This window comes from Corvus brachyrhynchos, unplaced genomic scaffold (genome assembly GCF_000691975.1).
Source record: "Corvus brachyrhynchos isolate BGI_N302 unplaced genomic scaffold, ASM69197v1 scaffold671, whole genome shotgun sequence".
NCBI classification, from domain to species: Eukaryota; Metazoa; Chordata; class Aves; order Passeriformes; family Corvidae; genus Corvus; species Corvus brachyrhynchos.
The window spans coordinates 720,901-736,125 of NW_008236441.1; the positions used below are offsets into that span (position 1 = coordinate 720,901).

The following is a 15,225-nucleotide window of genomic DNA, read 5'->3' on the forward strand; positions in this document are numbered from 1 at the left end:
CCATGGCGCCGCCCGGGCCCCCCGGGTCCCACCCCCGCGCCGCGCTGGGGCGGCTGGAGAGGGCGCTGAGCTGCTCCCGCTGGTAATGGATGTCCTCCTTCCCCCTTCCCCCCGCCGTTTTCCCCCACGCCTCCTGCCGTGTGGCCGCGCGTGTTAAAAGTGCCGCGTTTCTCCTTCCTCTGCCCACAGCGCCGGCGTCCTGCGGGAGCCCGTGTCCCTGGGGCAGTGCGAGCACGTCTTCTGCCTGTAAGTACCGGGGCTCGCCCGCCGCCGCCCCCCTCGCCGCCGTGCTGTGGAGAAAGGACGGGAAAGTGGGCACCGGTGGTGCCTTCTGGCTCTCCGGGGGACTGAGGGGGAGAGAAAAGCGGGAGCTGCTGTTCCCCTGTGGGTCTCCTCCCGGAATGCTGATTTAGGCTTCAGGATGCTGGCCAGGTGTGAAGGGAACCCTCAGTCTGATGGAGGGAATTGTCGGCTTTGTAGTGGAGTAGAATTCCAGAACAACTTGCAGTTCTCATCATCCTCAACTCCTTTCTCTTTCTCCTCACATGAAGAAAAAAGAGCAGCTTGCAAAGGTGTTTCCTGTTTCCAAGGGGCTTTTCCTCTGCCCCAGAGGGTTGGGTGGTGCTTGTTGGTTTGGCCTTCTACCAAGACTTTGCTCCTTCAGATCTGCATCTGTTCCTGTTTTCATGCGCATCCAAACACGTTGGGATAGGCAGGATTACCTCTGCTTAGAGTTGGTCAAATAATCTGAGTGCTTCAAAAAACTGACTTAAATTAGAAACATTCGGCCAACAGGGCATTTCAGAGGGGGTGGTGGTCACGTCGCCTGTCGTAGGACAACTCACTGCATCGTCAATACAGGCAGAGGCTGAAATGTTTGTGCCCCAGAATCGCATTTGGGTGAGGTGGTGGAAGCTTGTGGCTGCCCTGTGTGTCACTGCTCTTCACGGCATGCACATGCAAACAGGGGGAGTTAAAAGGTCCGCTCTGTGTTTTAAACAGTTTCTCTGCACAGCACAGGTGTAAGCAGTCTGATAAAATCCCACCTTTGTTAGGGTGGAGAGGAGGGATGCTTTCTAACCTCTGCTTGTAAGCCAGCATAGATACTCAGCTTTGCTTCCTGTTAATCTACAAGTCACTGTGTCAATGAAAGTTGAGGAAAACCCTCCCCTCCTCCCTCATGGATGTGTATCCCCTCCCTGTCTTCAGCTGCACTTATCTCATAGGAGTTTACAGTGGTGAAGGCCTGAAGGGTAAAATACAAGCAGAATATTTCCTTGCTTTTTATTAAGGAGTAACTGATTATGGCACAGATGCCCTCAGCATCTCTTCCCCTAGTATGGATGTATTTAAAGATGCACAAATGATTTATTTCTCTCCAGACATGTGTGTTCTTTCCTAGCTGTGGCTATTAATTGCTGTAGAAGATTCTTGAAGAGGGACCTTTTACATGGGCACGTAGGGATGAGACAAGGGGGAATGGCTTCAAATTGAAAGAGAGAAGGTTTACATTGGATATTAGAAAGAAATGCTTCCCTGTGAGAGGGTATGAGGCCCTGGCACAGGTTGCCCAGAGAAATGGCTGCCCCATCCCTGGAAGTGTCCAAGGCCAGGTTGGACAGGGCTTGGAGCAACCTGGGATAGTGGAAGGTGTCCCTGCCCATGGCAGAAGGTGGAATGAGATGGGCTTTAAGGTCCCCCTTCCAAGCTGAACCACTCTATGGTTCTGCTGTCTAAAGGAATTTTTAAAATTCTTTGTTTCATTTATATGACCTGTCTGCAGATTACTTGGTTAAATATCTCCCAGGAGCTTGTACAAGTTATTTATAAGTATGAACAAGTGGCTTAATAAATGTAATTGTTTGGGTGTTGGGCATCTAAGGCCTTGTGGTTTTATTTTGGATAACCCCTGGTGTATTCTGGGTGGCAGGTTTCAAACACCCAGTTTGTTGAAGTTTTGTGGGGTTTTTAAGAAAAATTTTCCACACATCAAGAAGACAATGCAGTTTGTATTGATGAGGCTGGAAAGAATAGCTAACAGTAGTTATGAGCACTCATTAGCAGCTATTTCTTGCTCCAGAAAAATGAGTTTATTTGCTATTATCTGAGTTATTGTTTGTGCTTGATCTTTTCTTCTTTGTATGCCTGACCTTTTAGCAGCATTTCATCTGTCCTTTGATGACTGAGTCTTGGGCAGTGGCTCTTTTTTAAAATAAACCTAAGGAAATTCAGATTAATTTGTTTAGAAGCAAATTAGGTAGGGCACGGAGCCAGTCTGCAGTACTCTGATGTGGAGTGATTCTGGTCCCCTGCTGAAGACAGACGTTTATTAACACACCCAGGGAGGGTTGGGGCAAATGGCCGGAGCTGGCTTCTGAAATATGGAGTGAAATGTGTGAAACTAATGAACTGCAGAACTCAGGTCACACATGAAACAACTGGTTCTCCCTCGCCATGGTTTTGTTATGGACAGGGGTATTTATCAAGATCAGTTTCTGCAGTTTTATTGGAGTAGCTGTGCTAGGTTACCTGCAGTCATTATCAGTTGACTACAAAACCCCAACAGCTACATGTAATTAAGACATGTTGTGGTATAAAAGCCATTCTGCATTTCCTTTGCAGTGCCATTTACAGGGGTGGGAAGCCTGAGGCCAGCTTCCCTAGAGAAGACCTGGTTGGCCCTTCCCTTTGCTCCAAGTGATTTGTCAATATCTAGAATATGTTGGAGCCAAGAGCTGTGCTTCAGTCTCCCAAACACAGCAGTGCCTCAGCCACGAGGGCCTTTGCCTGTTTAAAGCACAAAACACACCTAGGCAGCAATTTTTACATGAGTAGTGAGACTTTGGAAATTAATTCACTCTTGGCTATGTGAAACTATAACCTGTATTTAATAGGATAGATTGGAGACAAGACATAACAATGGCCCTTGAATGTTGCAGTTCAGGTGGCAAATCATAAGGTCTTCTCACTGGCCTAATCAAAAGAATAAAAGCCTTCAGGCTGATATGGGGACAGTAGTATTACTGAGTAAATCTGTTTCCCCACCCATCCCACCATGATCATCTGACATAAATGCTCTGAAAGACAGCAGTGATAAAATACTCTGAGCACCTAGAGATCCTCGTGGGACTTCATAGACGTGTTCACACAGGTGAAACTTCTTCACAGCATCAAGCAAATTTTAACTAGGAGAAAGCGGAAATGGTGGTTTACTATGGGTTGGCTTTCTGGCACTTGTTTAAAAATGGAAGGCTGCAGAATAGCAGATGTGTAGGAATGTGTAGTTTTAACTGTTTGAGCCTAATTGTTACTTGGAGACAAACAGCACTGGAGCTTTTGAAAATTTGGATTGGCTTGTTGAGTGGAAGTCACAAGGCACCCTGTTTTTCATGACGGTGTCCTGACGAGGCTCTGGAAGTGGGTTGCTTAATTATGTTCGGCTTGTCACTTGCCATGATAGATATGTCCTGTCCTGCATTTGTGACTAACTCGTGTGGGCTTTACAACAGCGGATTGTCAGTGCTAAAATAAGAGATTCTCGCTGAGCGCTTGGCTGGGAAATGGTCGATGGGCGGCTACAGTAGATAACTTACACGGGATAATGATTTTCCATTTGCCTTTCAGATCCTGCGTGGGTGACTGTGTTGGCACCGAGTGCCCCGTGTGCCACGTGCCAGCCTGGGTGCAGGACGCACAGATCAACCGGCAGCTGGATAACATGATCCAGCTCTGCAGCAAGCTGCGGCAGCTCCTGGGCGCCGACGCCTCAGGTGAGACTCACCTGGATCCCTGGTGGCTGCAGAGTCCAGGCTGCTCCATTCCATCTACCAGGCTTTACAGGGAATGAGCAGTGCAGCCCTGCTTAAAATTCCGAGAGGCTGTTCCAAATCATGTTTGGAAAATTTGATTTGAAGAGAACTGTCTGTATGGATTGCTCATTCTTTGAGTCTGTTTTACTAAGAAATCCGCATGAGCGGGTTAGTCCATAATTCATTAGAATCCGTCTTCCAAAATTAGATGAAAGTGGGAGAGATTGCCAAGTCACGTGGCACAAACCAGGGGCACAGGTTGTCATATCCTATGGGAGCCCCAGTGTGTAATGTTCTGCATTGTGTTAGGGGGGCCCTATTAAAGAATTAATGCAGCTCTTCTCCTGCCTCTTGGGTTTCTGTGCACTGAGTCGTGCCTGCTGTCCCAGTAATTTTCAGTTTAGGGTTTTTGCACGTGGGAAAAATTATCTATGGTCCTTGCCTAAAAAGGGAGGGAAGCAAGTCGTAATTCATTTATTTTCTGGTCCCTAACAATCAGCTAGTCTACTGCAGTGAAGCTTTGTCATTGCTGACTGTGCTAGAAGATTGCAGAGAACGTACTCTGGGAATTCATCTCTATCGAATTTTAGGCTGTTTGTCAAAGTAGGAAAAACTGTAGTGAAATAAGCGTAGGTGATTGTGTGTTTCTTCTGCAAGCTCAGAGAGGAGCATTTATGTAACACCAAGTTTTAGAAAACATTCATTTAGTTGTCAGATACAGAATAGGTAACTTTTCCTTCATTGTTGATTCCTAATATGTTTGTCTAAATTAAAGATTCTTTTTCTATGTCTAATCCCATCGGCACCTTCATTCACTTATGGAATAGTTCTTTATTGACACCAAAATGCATTTTAAGTGAGGAGGCTGGAAGCCTGTGTCCAAATGTAAAGGAATACATTTTATATAGATATAAAATCTTATGGTGATTAAATCTTCTGGAGCATAGAAAACAGACGATGGCTTAAATAGGATTTCAGGGAAAGATTTTAAGTGATGAAGGCTTTTAAAAGCACACTTGGAAGAGAATCATTCTGAGAGGAACTATTTGTAATGCTATAAATAAAGCATTTAAAATACAACATGGGAGCATTATTGATACTGTTTAGATGTTTTGGAGAACTCTTGGAGATGGATTAATTCTTAAAAAAATTGGTCTGATGTTTAACTGTACTGAAAATTGAATAATACATTTAATCCCATAGTTCTTCTAAAATAAAGTCTTCATGGTGTGGCTAGGCTGCAGAACTAAATGAGGTTCTTTTTATCATCCCTTGTTCTGACTTAAAAGCAGACACAGAATAGAAGTTTACAAGAGTGTTTTATATTAAATGATTCAGGAGGTGCCTTTCTGTCACTTGTAATCTTTGCAGTGTGCTAAGGATTAGTACAGTGGCCTTTTGGATGTTTGATACTGAGGTTAGGAGAAAAACCTCCTGAGCTGGTAACAGTTCACTCTCAGGAATGGCTTGAATTCGTAAGTAAATGAGCACACCTCTTAAGAACAACTTCAATGTGTTGAAAAGGAAAAAAAAAAAAAGTATGGTTGAAAATCACAGCATTTTGTAGCTTTAGAGATTTTGAGAGCAATTTCTTCAGGTTGTTTTGTCCCTCATCTCTGGCAAATCCGTCACCTCCCATGGATGTCTGGATACATTAAGTTCTGCCTTGAACTTAACGTATCCAAAGTGAAATATGTTTGAGTTTGGAGAATCGCGGGTTCTTTTCTCTTGTTAAGGACTTTCTTTCATATTCCTACAGCACTGTACTTCTGTCAACAATATTTTCTTCTCTTTTGTGTTAGAAGGTCAGAAATAGTACTTTATGTTCAAGTAAAGGAAATAGACCGAAAAATCAATCTTTCAGTGCAGGAAAGGAAGAGAAGCAGTTGAAAAAAAGAATATTTCCATATATTTGTTTTATGTCCCTTTTGCATATTTGCTGTGTATGCCTTGTTTTGAGACAGTTGTGGCTTCTCTTAAGTCTTCTGTTTGAGATCCTTGTTGACACTGAAATTTCTAAGTGCATCCTACTACTCATTGTTTTAGTCTCTGACAGAGCTAGTGCATGCAGCAAGTTGTGTGTTTTTCTTTTAAAAAACCCCAGAGAACTGCTGCGACTGAAAAGGATAGGGTTAAGCTCACACTGAATATTTCAAATACAAAATCTCTGTACCCTGAGGTTCCACAGTAGACGTGAGAGGGATCTCACTTTGTATTCCATTGGGATAAGAATAGCTTTTGCCAAACAGCATGTGCATTGTAAGAAGCAGCAGCAAATAATTCAGGAAAGACTGCACAAAATAGCTACTACTTCCCTTTTAAATTAGAGGGAAACACAGCAAATGACACTCCTGGGGTGACTGAAAATGAATTGACAGACAACAAACCTGAAACTGGCTAGAAAATGCAAATTATAGGTGGAAAATTCAAGCTATGGGTAGAAAATGCTGAGCCTCCAAATTAATTCACTTGTTAGAGATTTTATATCCTTAGTCCATGGCAAGGTGAGGAGAGCTGCCTGACCATTTCCTGCCCGGTGTTGCACCTTCCGAAGGGTAATGGGAAGCTGGCCGGAAGGCACCACAGATGGGGATGTCTGCAGCTCAAACTCTTTAGCTCTAATGTTGCAGTCCAAGACATCTTGAGAACTGATGATGGGGTTCACAGGTGGGTAATTAGTGAGAGCTTGTTGAATCATGGGCATAGTGTATATAAAACACGAGAGATGTTGATTTACAGTGATCATTTTGAAGGAAGTTCTAAATACTTAGGCAGACTTTCCTGTGTAATGTTCTTTAAAAAGAAGAGATTGCTGTAAATTTTCAGAACCATCACCAACCATTTACGGTCAATTTTACCTTATTCTTTGTAGAAATCTGCTTCACTCTTAACACATCAAACAGAAAGTCTTCCTCCCTTCTCATGCAGGGCTACACCTTGCAGGTGTTGGTCAAAGCTTCCTAAGCTCGTGCTGATGCTGGTGGACAGTCAGAGAGATCAACTTTCAATCAGCCTTTATAGTATCATGACTTTGTTTCACATTTACTGGACAAAAAGATGTTGCACTCCTGTTTTAACAGATAACACAGCATTTCGTGGATGCTATGACATTTTTCGTAATATCTAAAGGTGAGGTTTTGAATAGCTGGAATTTCTCCCTTTCCCCCTCGGTGTTGAATACTTAACTTGCAAAATAATCATTCTTCAGCGAAGGCACTAATGTTGCACAGATGGTACCAAAGCGCTTCCCTTTGATTTTTAATAAGGGACTAGTTTGTCAAAGAGATTCTCAACTTCTGTTCTGAAACCCGTAATAGAGAATAATTTGAAAGGCACACAATGTGCATCATTATATTCCTTTGATGCAGATTAATGATAGCTAAACCACATTTCCTAATTGCTCCTTTTTTCCCCCCTGCACTAGCCTGCTATTGCACTACAGCAGAATTTGGAGAGGGAGCTCTAGTTGCAAGGCACTGACTATCTCCTAGTGTTTTTGTGTACTTTCAACCCTTTTGACACTTAAGAAATCCAACTCTATTAAATGTCAGCATCGAGAAACTTGGGCTTATTATGTGCAAATAACTAATTTAGAAATAATTCAGTTACTATATTGTGTATCTGAATGTTACATTTAATAGGTAATGGAGACTAAATTTACTGCATTTATTATAGGCTGATTCTATTACTGTTATTGTGGATGCTCTTTATGCCATTGCAGATTTTTAAAATCTAGGATTAGTAAGGCATGCTCTACTGATTCACCTTGTCTAAATACATCTCTAAAAATTTTTGGGAGGATACTTATGTATTAAAAAGATAATTAAATCAAAATCATAATAGTGGTTTTTTTTCAATCCTGTTGAGATCTGAGCTCTGGCTTGAAACTTGGAGACAGCAGAGAATTCATTGGGATTGATTTTATTGTCAGCAATTTTCTGTGAAGGTACTTTAACAGAATGAACTTAGCCACCAGATAATAGCCTCTTTATATAAATTAACATTTACATATTAAACCATAAGAACTTCCTTTCAGCTTCTTGGCACTGGGTCTCCCCTCTGTCTTTCTCCCTCTCACAGCTCTCGGTCCATCAAAAGATTAGATTTTCAGGAAAGGTGGATTGGCTGTTTGTCCAGATTACTTTTGCTCCCTGCCTTGTACACTTCAGAAATGGAGGAAGGGGTAGCAGAGTCTAAGAAAAACCAGAAAATTAATAAAAATGCAGTTTCCTCCCCAGCAGGCTGTGGAGATGCCCTGGGTGTGCAGGACTGGCCTCTGGATGGGGTGGGTCTCCTTGTCAGGATACGGGGATCTTTCAATCATGTCCACGAGTGCCTCCGTGTTCTAAAACGTGCAACATGCTCTCTCTTACACCTCAAGTCGTTGCAGGTGAGGAAGAATAATCCTGGGAAAGTATTTATTTGGCACGTTGTTACACTTTCAGCAGTGTTTTAATAACCTGACTAGTAAGTCCCTGCTGAGCAACCAATTATGAACAGATCAGATTCAGGAAGCCTCGTGGTGGATTTTTCGCAGGCTTTCCTGCTGCCAGAAGTGGTACATCCAGTGTAAATGCTTCATTGTGTTATGCTGCTTCAGATCATACTTCTGAAGGACAGTGCCTTTGATTGAATTTGTCACTTGGACTTGAAAGTCTTGCTGTGCTATACACATCAAAAAGAATTCTGGCCATCGTAAAATTGTACAAATTACTTCTGCAAGCCGATTTTATTCTTTCTCTTTACTTGGGGATGACTGATAGTTTTAGCAAGGTAAATATTTTACAAGGAAATCTGCTAGTTTGTGTAAACACTGAAGGCAAGACAAGTAAATAGTAACTTGTGTTTTATATTTTGCATCTGTTTGCAATCAAGCTCTTGGTTTTTTTAGATGTTATTGTCAGAATGAGTTTGGATATGATCTCAAGGCTAGCTAGTTCTGAGATTTCGGTCTCAATTTCAGTGTTTTTTTTTTTTCTTGTTTGCACCAAGCCCAGCCTTAAAGGAAAACCAAATAGCTGCAGTTCTGTACTTGATGATTATCTTTAGATGCCTAAATGATTGATTAACTATCCTCAAGCTGTATTCTTAATGACACTTTTGGTCCGATGGCTTACATATTCCTCTAGCTAAATCTAATATGTAACATGATTTAATTCAAGGGGTAAGTAGGGTAATTGGATCAAGACTAAGGAAACATTTAACTTTGCAATATTGCTTTAAAAGAAATCTGTGAATGTCTGTTTAATTGTTGAATTACACAGCTCTCTTTTAAGTGGAGTTTCAAATGCTTTTTTTTATGACTAAGGGATTGGAACCAGTGTGTTTGCTGCTGAGAGTTTATCCCAGCTTGCTGTGAAAAATGGGCTGTAGTTACTAACACCAAAAATAAAAGAGAAGGTATGCAGAAAATAAATTATCCATAGAAAGTTAATGCACTGAAATGAAAGTGATAGATTGTTGCAGTGAGTGTCTGTCACTTTTAATAATTGAGACTTCGTATAGTTTATTCCAAGAATGCTTAAAACCCTCCCCTCCCTTCTAATCTTGGTCTTAGTGCTGCTTCAGAAAAAAAATAGAAATAACAAAATTCATATTGGTTTTGTGTTTGCTTGCTATAAATCACCAAGACTTTTGTGAGTGGTAGTCCCTGAGGTATGAGGCAACAGAAGGAATGAGCAGTGCATTTACTTTGGAGGACTTGTCCAAATAACCTAAAATAACTTGGGTTCCCATGAAGTAATTGGTACAAAATCTGCTATAGTTCTTTTGTGTCAAAAGACCTGTCAAATTAAATTAGTGTCTAACTTTGAGGTCACTTTATACTCCTTAATTTATTCTTAAGCCATTGAGGACAGTATTTATAGTCCTTGTTCTCACCTGTTATTTCATGTGCTGGGAGTACAGGATATTCCTCCGTCATCTTGGTCATTGATTTGTAATGTGCTGTACAAATTGATTTATAAAATTGCTCCACTGCATATTTTTAAAGAAATGTTTGAGATATCAAAATGATTAGCTTCCTTGAAATTATTTACTACCAAGGGGTAAAGGAGCAAATGACAGGACATGATTGCTTACAGATTTCCTATATATTCCTCTGATTCATCTGCCGTATCTGTGGAATCAGTCAAGATTTCTCAGCAATGCTCAACATTTTTATAAGGATATTATTTTTGCTTGCTTACAGCTATTCTTCCTTTTCATCTTCAGATGAACTGTAACATCTCTTTAGAAAATTGTTTCTGTGCTCTTTTGTGTATGCACATGCCTCTTTGTTAAACCTATTTCCAAGGAAAACTCAGTGAGAGAACCAACTTCTGTCCTTTTCTGACCTGGCCGGAACTCCTCTGTGCACGTGCTGTGTTGTGAACCCAGGCTGCTGAGGAATTTCTCTGCCAGGATGCTCACTTGCCTGATGGATAGCTGTAGCTGCACTGGGATCTCTGAGCTCCAGAGTGGCATGTGACCTTGCCAGGGCTTTTAAAGTCACTACATGTGTCTTCTCAGAAGGAATGAAAGCACTCATAGATTGTATTTAGTAACACTTCATCAGTTACTGCAGTTGTTGTTATGATTTTTTTTTTTTTTTTTTTTGCTTTGTGAGGTTCTGAAGAGTACTCCATAATTATTTTTACTCTTCCCTGATGTACTTAGATTCAGCAGAAGTTACATCCACACCGACTGACTCAGACTTGGGAAAAAAGAGCAAGAAGGAACAGATAAAAATGTGGTTTAGTCCAAGAAGCAGGAAGATTCGATGTGTTGTGAAGAGGAGTCAGGCTGAGACTAAAAGCAATGACCTTGGTCAAGACACATCTTCAGTTTATGATTTCTTTCCTTCCCCTCCTCAAGAGAAGCCCTCCAAGCCGACAAAAAGACCAACCCAGAGACAGAGGAAGAACATGAAAAAGAAACATCTAGCAGACATTAACAAAGAGTGGAACTTAGAGAAACCTGAGCAGAAAGGAGTCGAGGAGAAGATTCCCAAGGAAAAGTGTGTGACCATCTGCAGTCAGCCAGTAGTGCTGTGCACTCCAGAACCAGAGAGTCCTGAAGAAAGACCTCAGCAGGAGTCTGTAAAGGAAGCTGACTCCAGCAACAATACAGAAGATATGGAAGTTCTACCACAGGCAGAATCCCCAAAGAAGAAAGATAGTGGTGAGGTTGTGTGCTCTGCACGAGATAGCAAGGAAAAATATTGTGCTGCAGAGACAACACTCTCAATAGAAAAAGCAGTTATGCCTTTGAAACGTGGAAGGCAGCAATCCAGACTTCAGGGTACTCCTCAGTCTAAAAGAGCAAGGAGAAGTGAGAGGGATGTTCCTGGGAAGTCAGGCAGGCAGGCCAATGGCTTAGAGGAGTCACTGCAGGGCTCCCCCATCTCCCCAGCGACGGAACACCAGACACCAGTTCAGATTTCTTCCTCTGCATCCAATCTCACTGACACTGGAATGAAGACAAGAAGATCTGCAGCCCTTCAAGTGATAAACAGTCCTTCACTTTCAGAATCTCCTTCTACCCCATCCACTTCCAAGACTTGCAGCCAAGTAGCAACACCACTCAGTCCTTTTGTGTTGAAATCCCCTGGTGGCAACACAATTGCCAGAAGGAATTACAAGGGAGAGACTTTGCTCCATGTTGCTTCCATCAAGGTAGGACCATCATCTTCTAGTTCAGCTTTAAACAGAAGTTTACAAAGACAATGTTGTTTTAAAAATATTCTGGAAACCAGTTACTTTAGAACACCGTGTTTTGGGGCGGGAAATCTCATTTTGTGATCTTTTTCTTCTAGGTTTATTGGGAAGTTTCCAATCTGATTCTCTGATTTCATAAAGAAACGACTGTTGGAATGATCAAAGATGATTATACTTGGAAACTCAAAGCATTACAGTTTCAGTTATACCTGTGAGTTCTAGGAAGTGATAAGCATTTAAATGTTTTGGCCTTGTGTGCCAGAAAGCTGTCTCTGATTTGTCATAAGGAGTTTAGGAACTGTTTCAGATCTCTGATCTTGATCAGTTCAGTCTGAGCTGGTAACTCAGCCAGGACAAGATCTGAGTTATCTACATAACGATAACTGTGAGACATTATTTAACTATTATGTAAGCTTTGAGATCCACCACCTGATGCAAGTGTTGGCTCAAGGGGAGTGAGGTGCTGCACCCTGTGATTCCCATGCTGAGCCCTATGCTCTGAAGGAAAGGGACAGGGCTGGGATGTTCTCAGTTTTATGTAAGGTCAGTGTTAGTCATGGAATGACACCTAACACTCATTATGTTGTTATTATCTTAACCGGTTCCTGGTGTGGTAGAACTTCATGGCTTTGCTCTTTGCAGGGGCTGTCCTTGCCCATTGCTTTGTAAAAGCTGGGTAAAACATGTCCCACTCGTCAGATGCACTCATGGCAGCTCCCTTCTGAGAGGTCATTTCAAAGAGTTTGTGGTCTGGCAATTTAAATGCACTTTGTGCTAAATCATAAAATACAAATGCTGTGTGATTAATAAACTGCATGTACTGGAAGCATTGATTGCTCCATAAGCACCTGACATTTATACAGCACTTCTCTCTGGTGAGACAGAGGCTGTTCTTGATAAATAACTGTGTCCTCTTTCAAAGGCATTCCTAATAAGCCACTCCTGCTGCACAAGACCTTTTTAAATGGAAGTGTCAGCTGAGCTGAGTCGAGTTCAAATCTCGTATTTGATGTCATTAATATGGAATTAGGGGGGAGAAAATGAAATGTTGTCCTCACAGGACTCAAGAGCTTTGAAGGAGGGGTCTCCTGTTACTTCTCATCCTAAGTCCCGCATGTTCCTCTTTATTAAAACACTGTTTACAAATTACCCTTCTGTGATTTTCTGGGGATTTGTAATGAATACAGTCATGACTGACTGGTTCTGAAAAAAATGGATCTGCCTTGGCAAGTTTTCACACAGGTATGGTTTCCAGCAATATGCCTGATGCTTCTTTGGAACGCAGGTATTTCATCTAAGAAAACAGCACCCCTGCAGCTTGTTGAGACATGGAGTATTGGCATATTGGTGATATGCCAATAAGGTGGTTTTTCATTGCAAAGCATTTTGAAAATAAATGAGGAAAAATTAAACAGTTCATGCTGTAGACAAAAAGGATAAACATGTTTTGATTATCGAAGTTCAGTGGTGTTGCTGGCACTCCTTACTGCCGTTGGTACAGCCAAAAAAAAGCTGACTTCCAGCTGGAGTGTGGGCAGTGGGATGGGCTTTTTCAGTCCTGTGTGTGAATTCCTTTTGGTGTTGTCTTCTGATGTTTATAATTATTGAGCTAAAATGGGAAATGGCTTCTGTTCCTCATTAGTTCTGCTGTGGTTTTTATCCAGCAGCTCCATATTCATTGAGGTGCTCATTAGCAAAGGCTTGTGTAGCTAGGTAGGGCTTCAGGGTGATCCCAAAGTTTGCTTTGAAATGGAACTAAAATAACACGAGGGAAGTGATCTCTCGGTTATGATCTTTTAACCTGCAGGAACCCTGTATGGAGCTGATAAAAGTATTTTCTCAGACTGTTCTTGAAAATACCAGGCTTTATGCCCTTTGTATATTCTCAGTGTGGGGTTTAGATTTGTTTGGTTGGGTTTTTTTGTGGGGTATTTTTCTTTGGGGTTTTTTTTTTTCCAAATTAGTTCTGGTTTTTTTTTCTGTTTCTGAAAGAAGCATTTCTCTTCCAGTTTCGTTTTATAGGCAATTTTTTTTTCTTGTTATTTTCACTACCAGTAATGTTTTTCCATGTGTGTAAAGGGAAACAGACTTGTAGCTACCACCCTCCCCCAAAGTAAAATGAAGTCTAATTCTCTGAGACTTCATGAATTATAAAAATAAATCTGTATTATTTTCATTAGCTGTTAGGGTCTAATACCCAGATTTTAATTGAAGCTAATTGAATTCTCCGTTTTTTCTTATTTAAAATAGATTATGCCCAATGTTAGCAGGCATGAAAAGTTAGAGTGTTGTGCTGTTTCTAATGATTCTGAGGGATTGAGCCCATTTACTACTACTTCTAGTAGTTATTATTTTACTGAAATCAAAATGGTTCTCAAGAAAGGTTCTAGTGTGGATGAACTTAATGCTGAGTTAAACTAATAAATGAAAATAAATGTGACTCTTCTTGTAGCAAACAGCAGATGTGTTTATCTTCAGAGTCATTAAAGGTAAAATCCCAATTAGTTAAAATACAGAATGTGACCTATTCAACTCTGAGTATTCCAGACTAGTGGGAAATTGCCCAATCAACAGCCCTTCCACATGGGAGTTTTTTACAGGAAGAGAGCAAATTGTTCACAGGATCAGCTCTTCCATGGCAATTAAATCACAGCACAGCACCACTTAACTAGTTTGTGTGGAGTCCTAAATCTTCTGTGGAGAGAAGAACCCCCCAGTTCCTTGGCACTGCATTTCAGATCTGGGTAATGCCTGTGCTTCTCCTGCTTTGCCAAGGGAGGTGATGGGGCAGAGCACAGTGGGATTGTGCCACTATGGATTCCAGGGAGAGGGACTGTGAACTGCAACACAGGAGGGTGACAGAGGATCTTGGCAGCAGCTGCACTGTTACAGGGAGTGCATGGGAAAGAGCTGGGAGAAGGCTTGTTAATGCTTCAAGTTAGAGGGAAATGGGGAATTGCTCCTGCTCTGAGGAAAGAAGAATTTGCCTCTATGCAGAGCATCTCCTTTGTTTGAAGAGAGAGACGGTGTATTGGGACTAGTTTTGGCTACCTCCTGTCCCAGGTACCCTTAAGTTTTGACAGCTCAGGATGGCTTTCCCTCCTTGCTGTCACTCTAGGGAGGGCTCACAGAAAGGCTTCACCCATGGCTAGCCTGCTGTGCTGGACTCTTCATGATCTTTATAATTAACACAGTAAAATAACTGTGAGATAATTCCTTGAGCCCGTGAGAGTGCTCCTTTTACTGCTTTATTACCAGTTAACGACACATTAGGAAGGAGAGCAGAGAAGATGTTGTGGTTTTGTGAGCATGTGATGGCCAGCATCAGGATGGCTTTTAAATCTTGTTTTCAGGTGTCTGACCTAATCAGCTGGGAACTTCCTTTCTTTTGGTACTGGATCTCTTGTGTGCCATGGTTGAGAGCTGTGTCACAGAAGAACATCTCCCCTCCTGGAGAAATGAGGTCAAGTCAAATATGAAATAGTGCAATGGTTTCAAATGCAGGACTTGAGAATATGGAAACTGGCCATGAGTCAAAGCAATCCATCTTCCGAAGTGCTGATTTGGAAGCTTGGAAACAAATTACCGTTGCTTTTTCAATAATGCTTGGTTGTTACTTGTCTTGTTTCTGAGGCAGGTTAACTTCTTGCATGTTTTCTCTTTATTGAAGGTTAAGCATAGTTTCTTGTATGTTTGTTATTAGGGAGTGGTCTGCTGTG

General features: G+C 41.6%; 1 protein-coding gene across 1 annotated transcript in view; it reads left to right on the forward strand.

The window, feature by feature from the left end:
* Positions 1-2: 2 nt before the first annotated feature.
* Positions 3-15,225, forward strand: part of BARD1 (BRCA1 associated RING domain 1) — a 40,784-nt gene continuing 25,561 nt past the window's right edge. Inside the window, exons 1-4 of the mRNA XM_008643577.2 lie at positions 3-82; positions 190-246; positions 3,625-3,770; positions 10,467-11,464. Coding sequence (XP_008641799.1) covers positions 3-82; positions 190-246; positions 3,625-3,770; positions 10,467-11,464 — 1,281 coding nt within the window. The remainder of the gene's footprint in view (positions 83-189; positions 247-3,624; positions 3,771-10,466; positions 11,465-15,225) is intronic.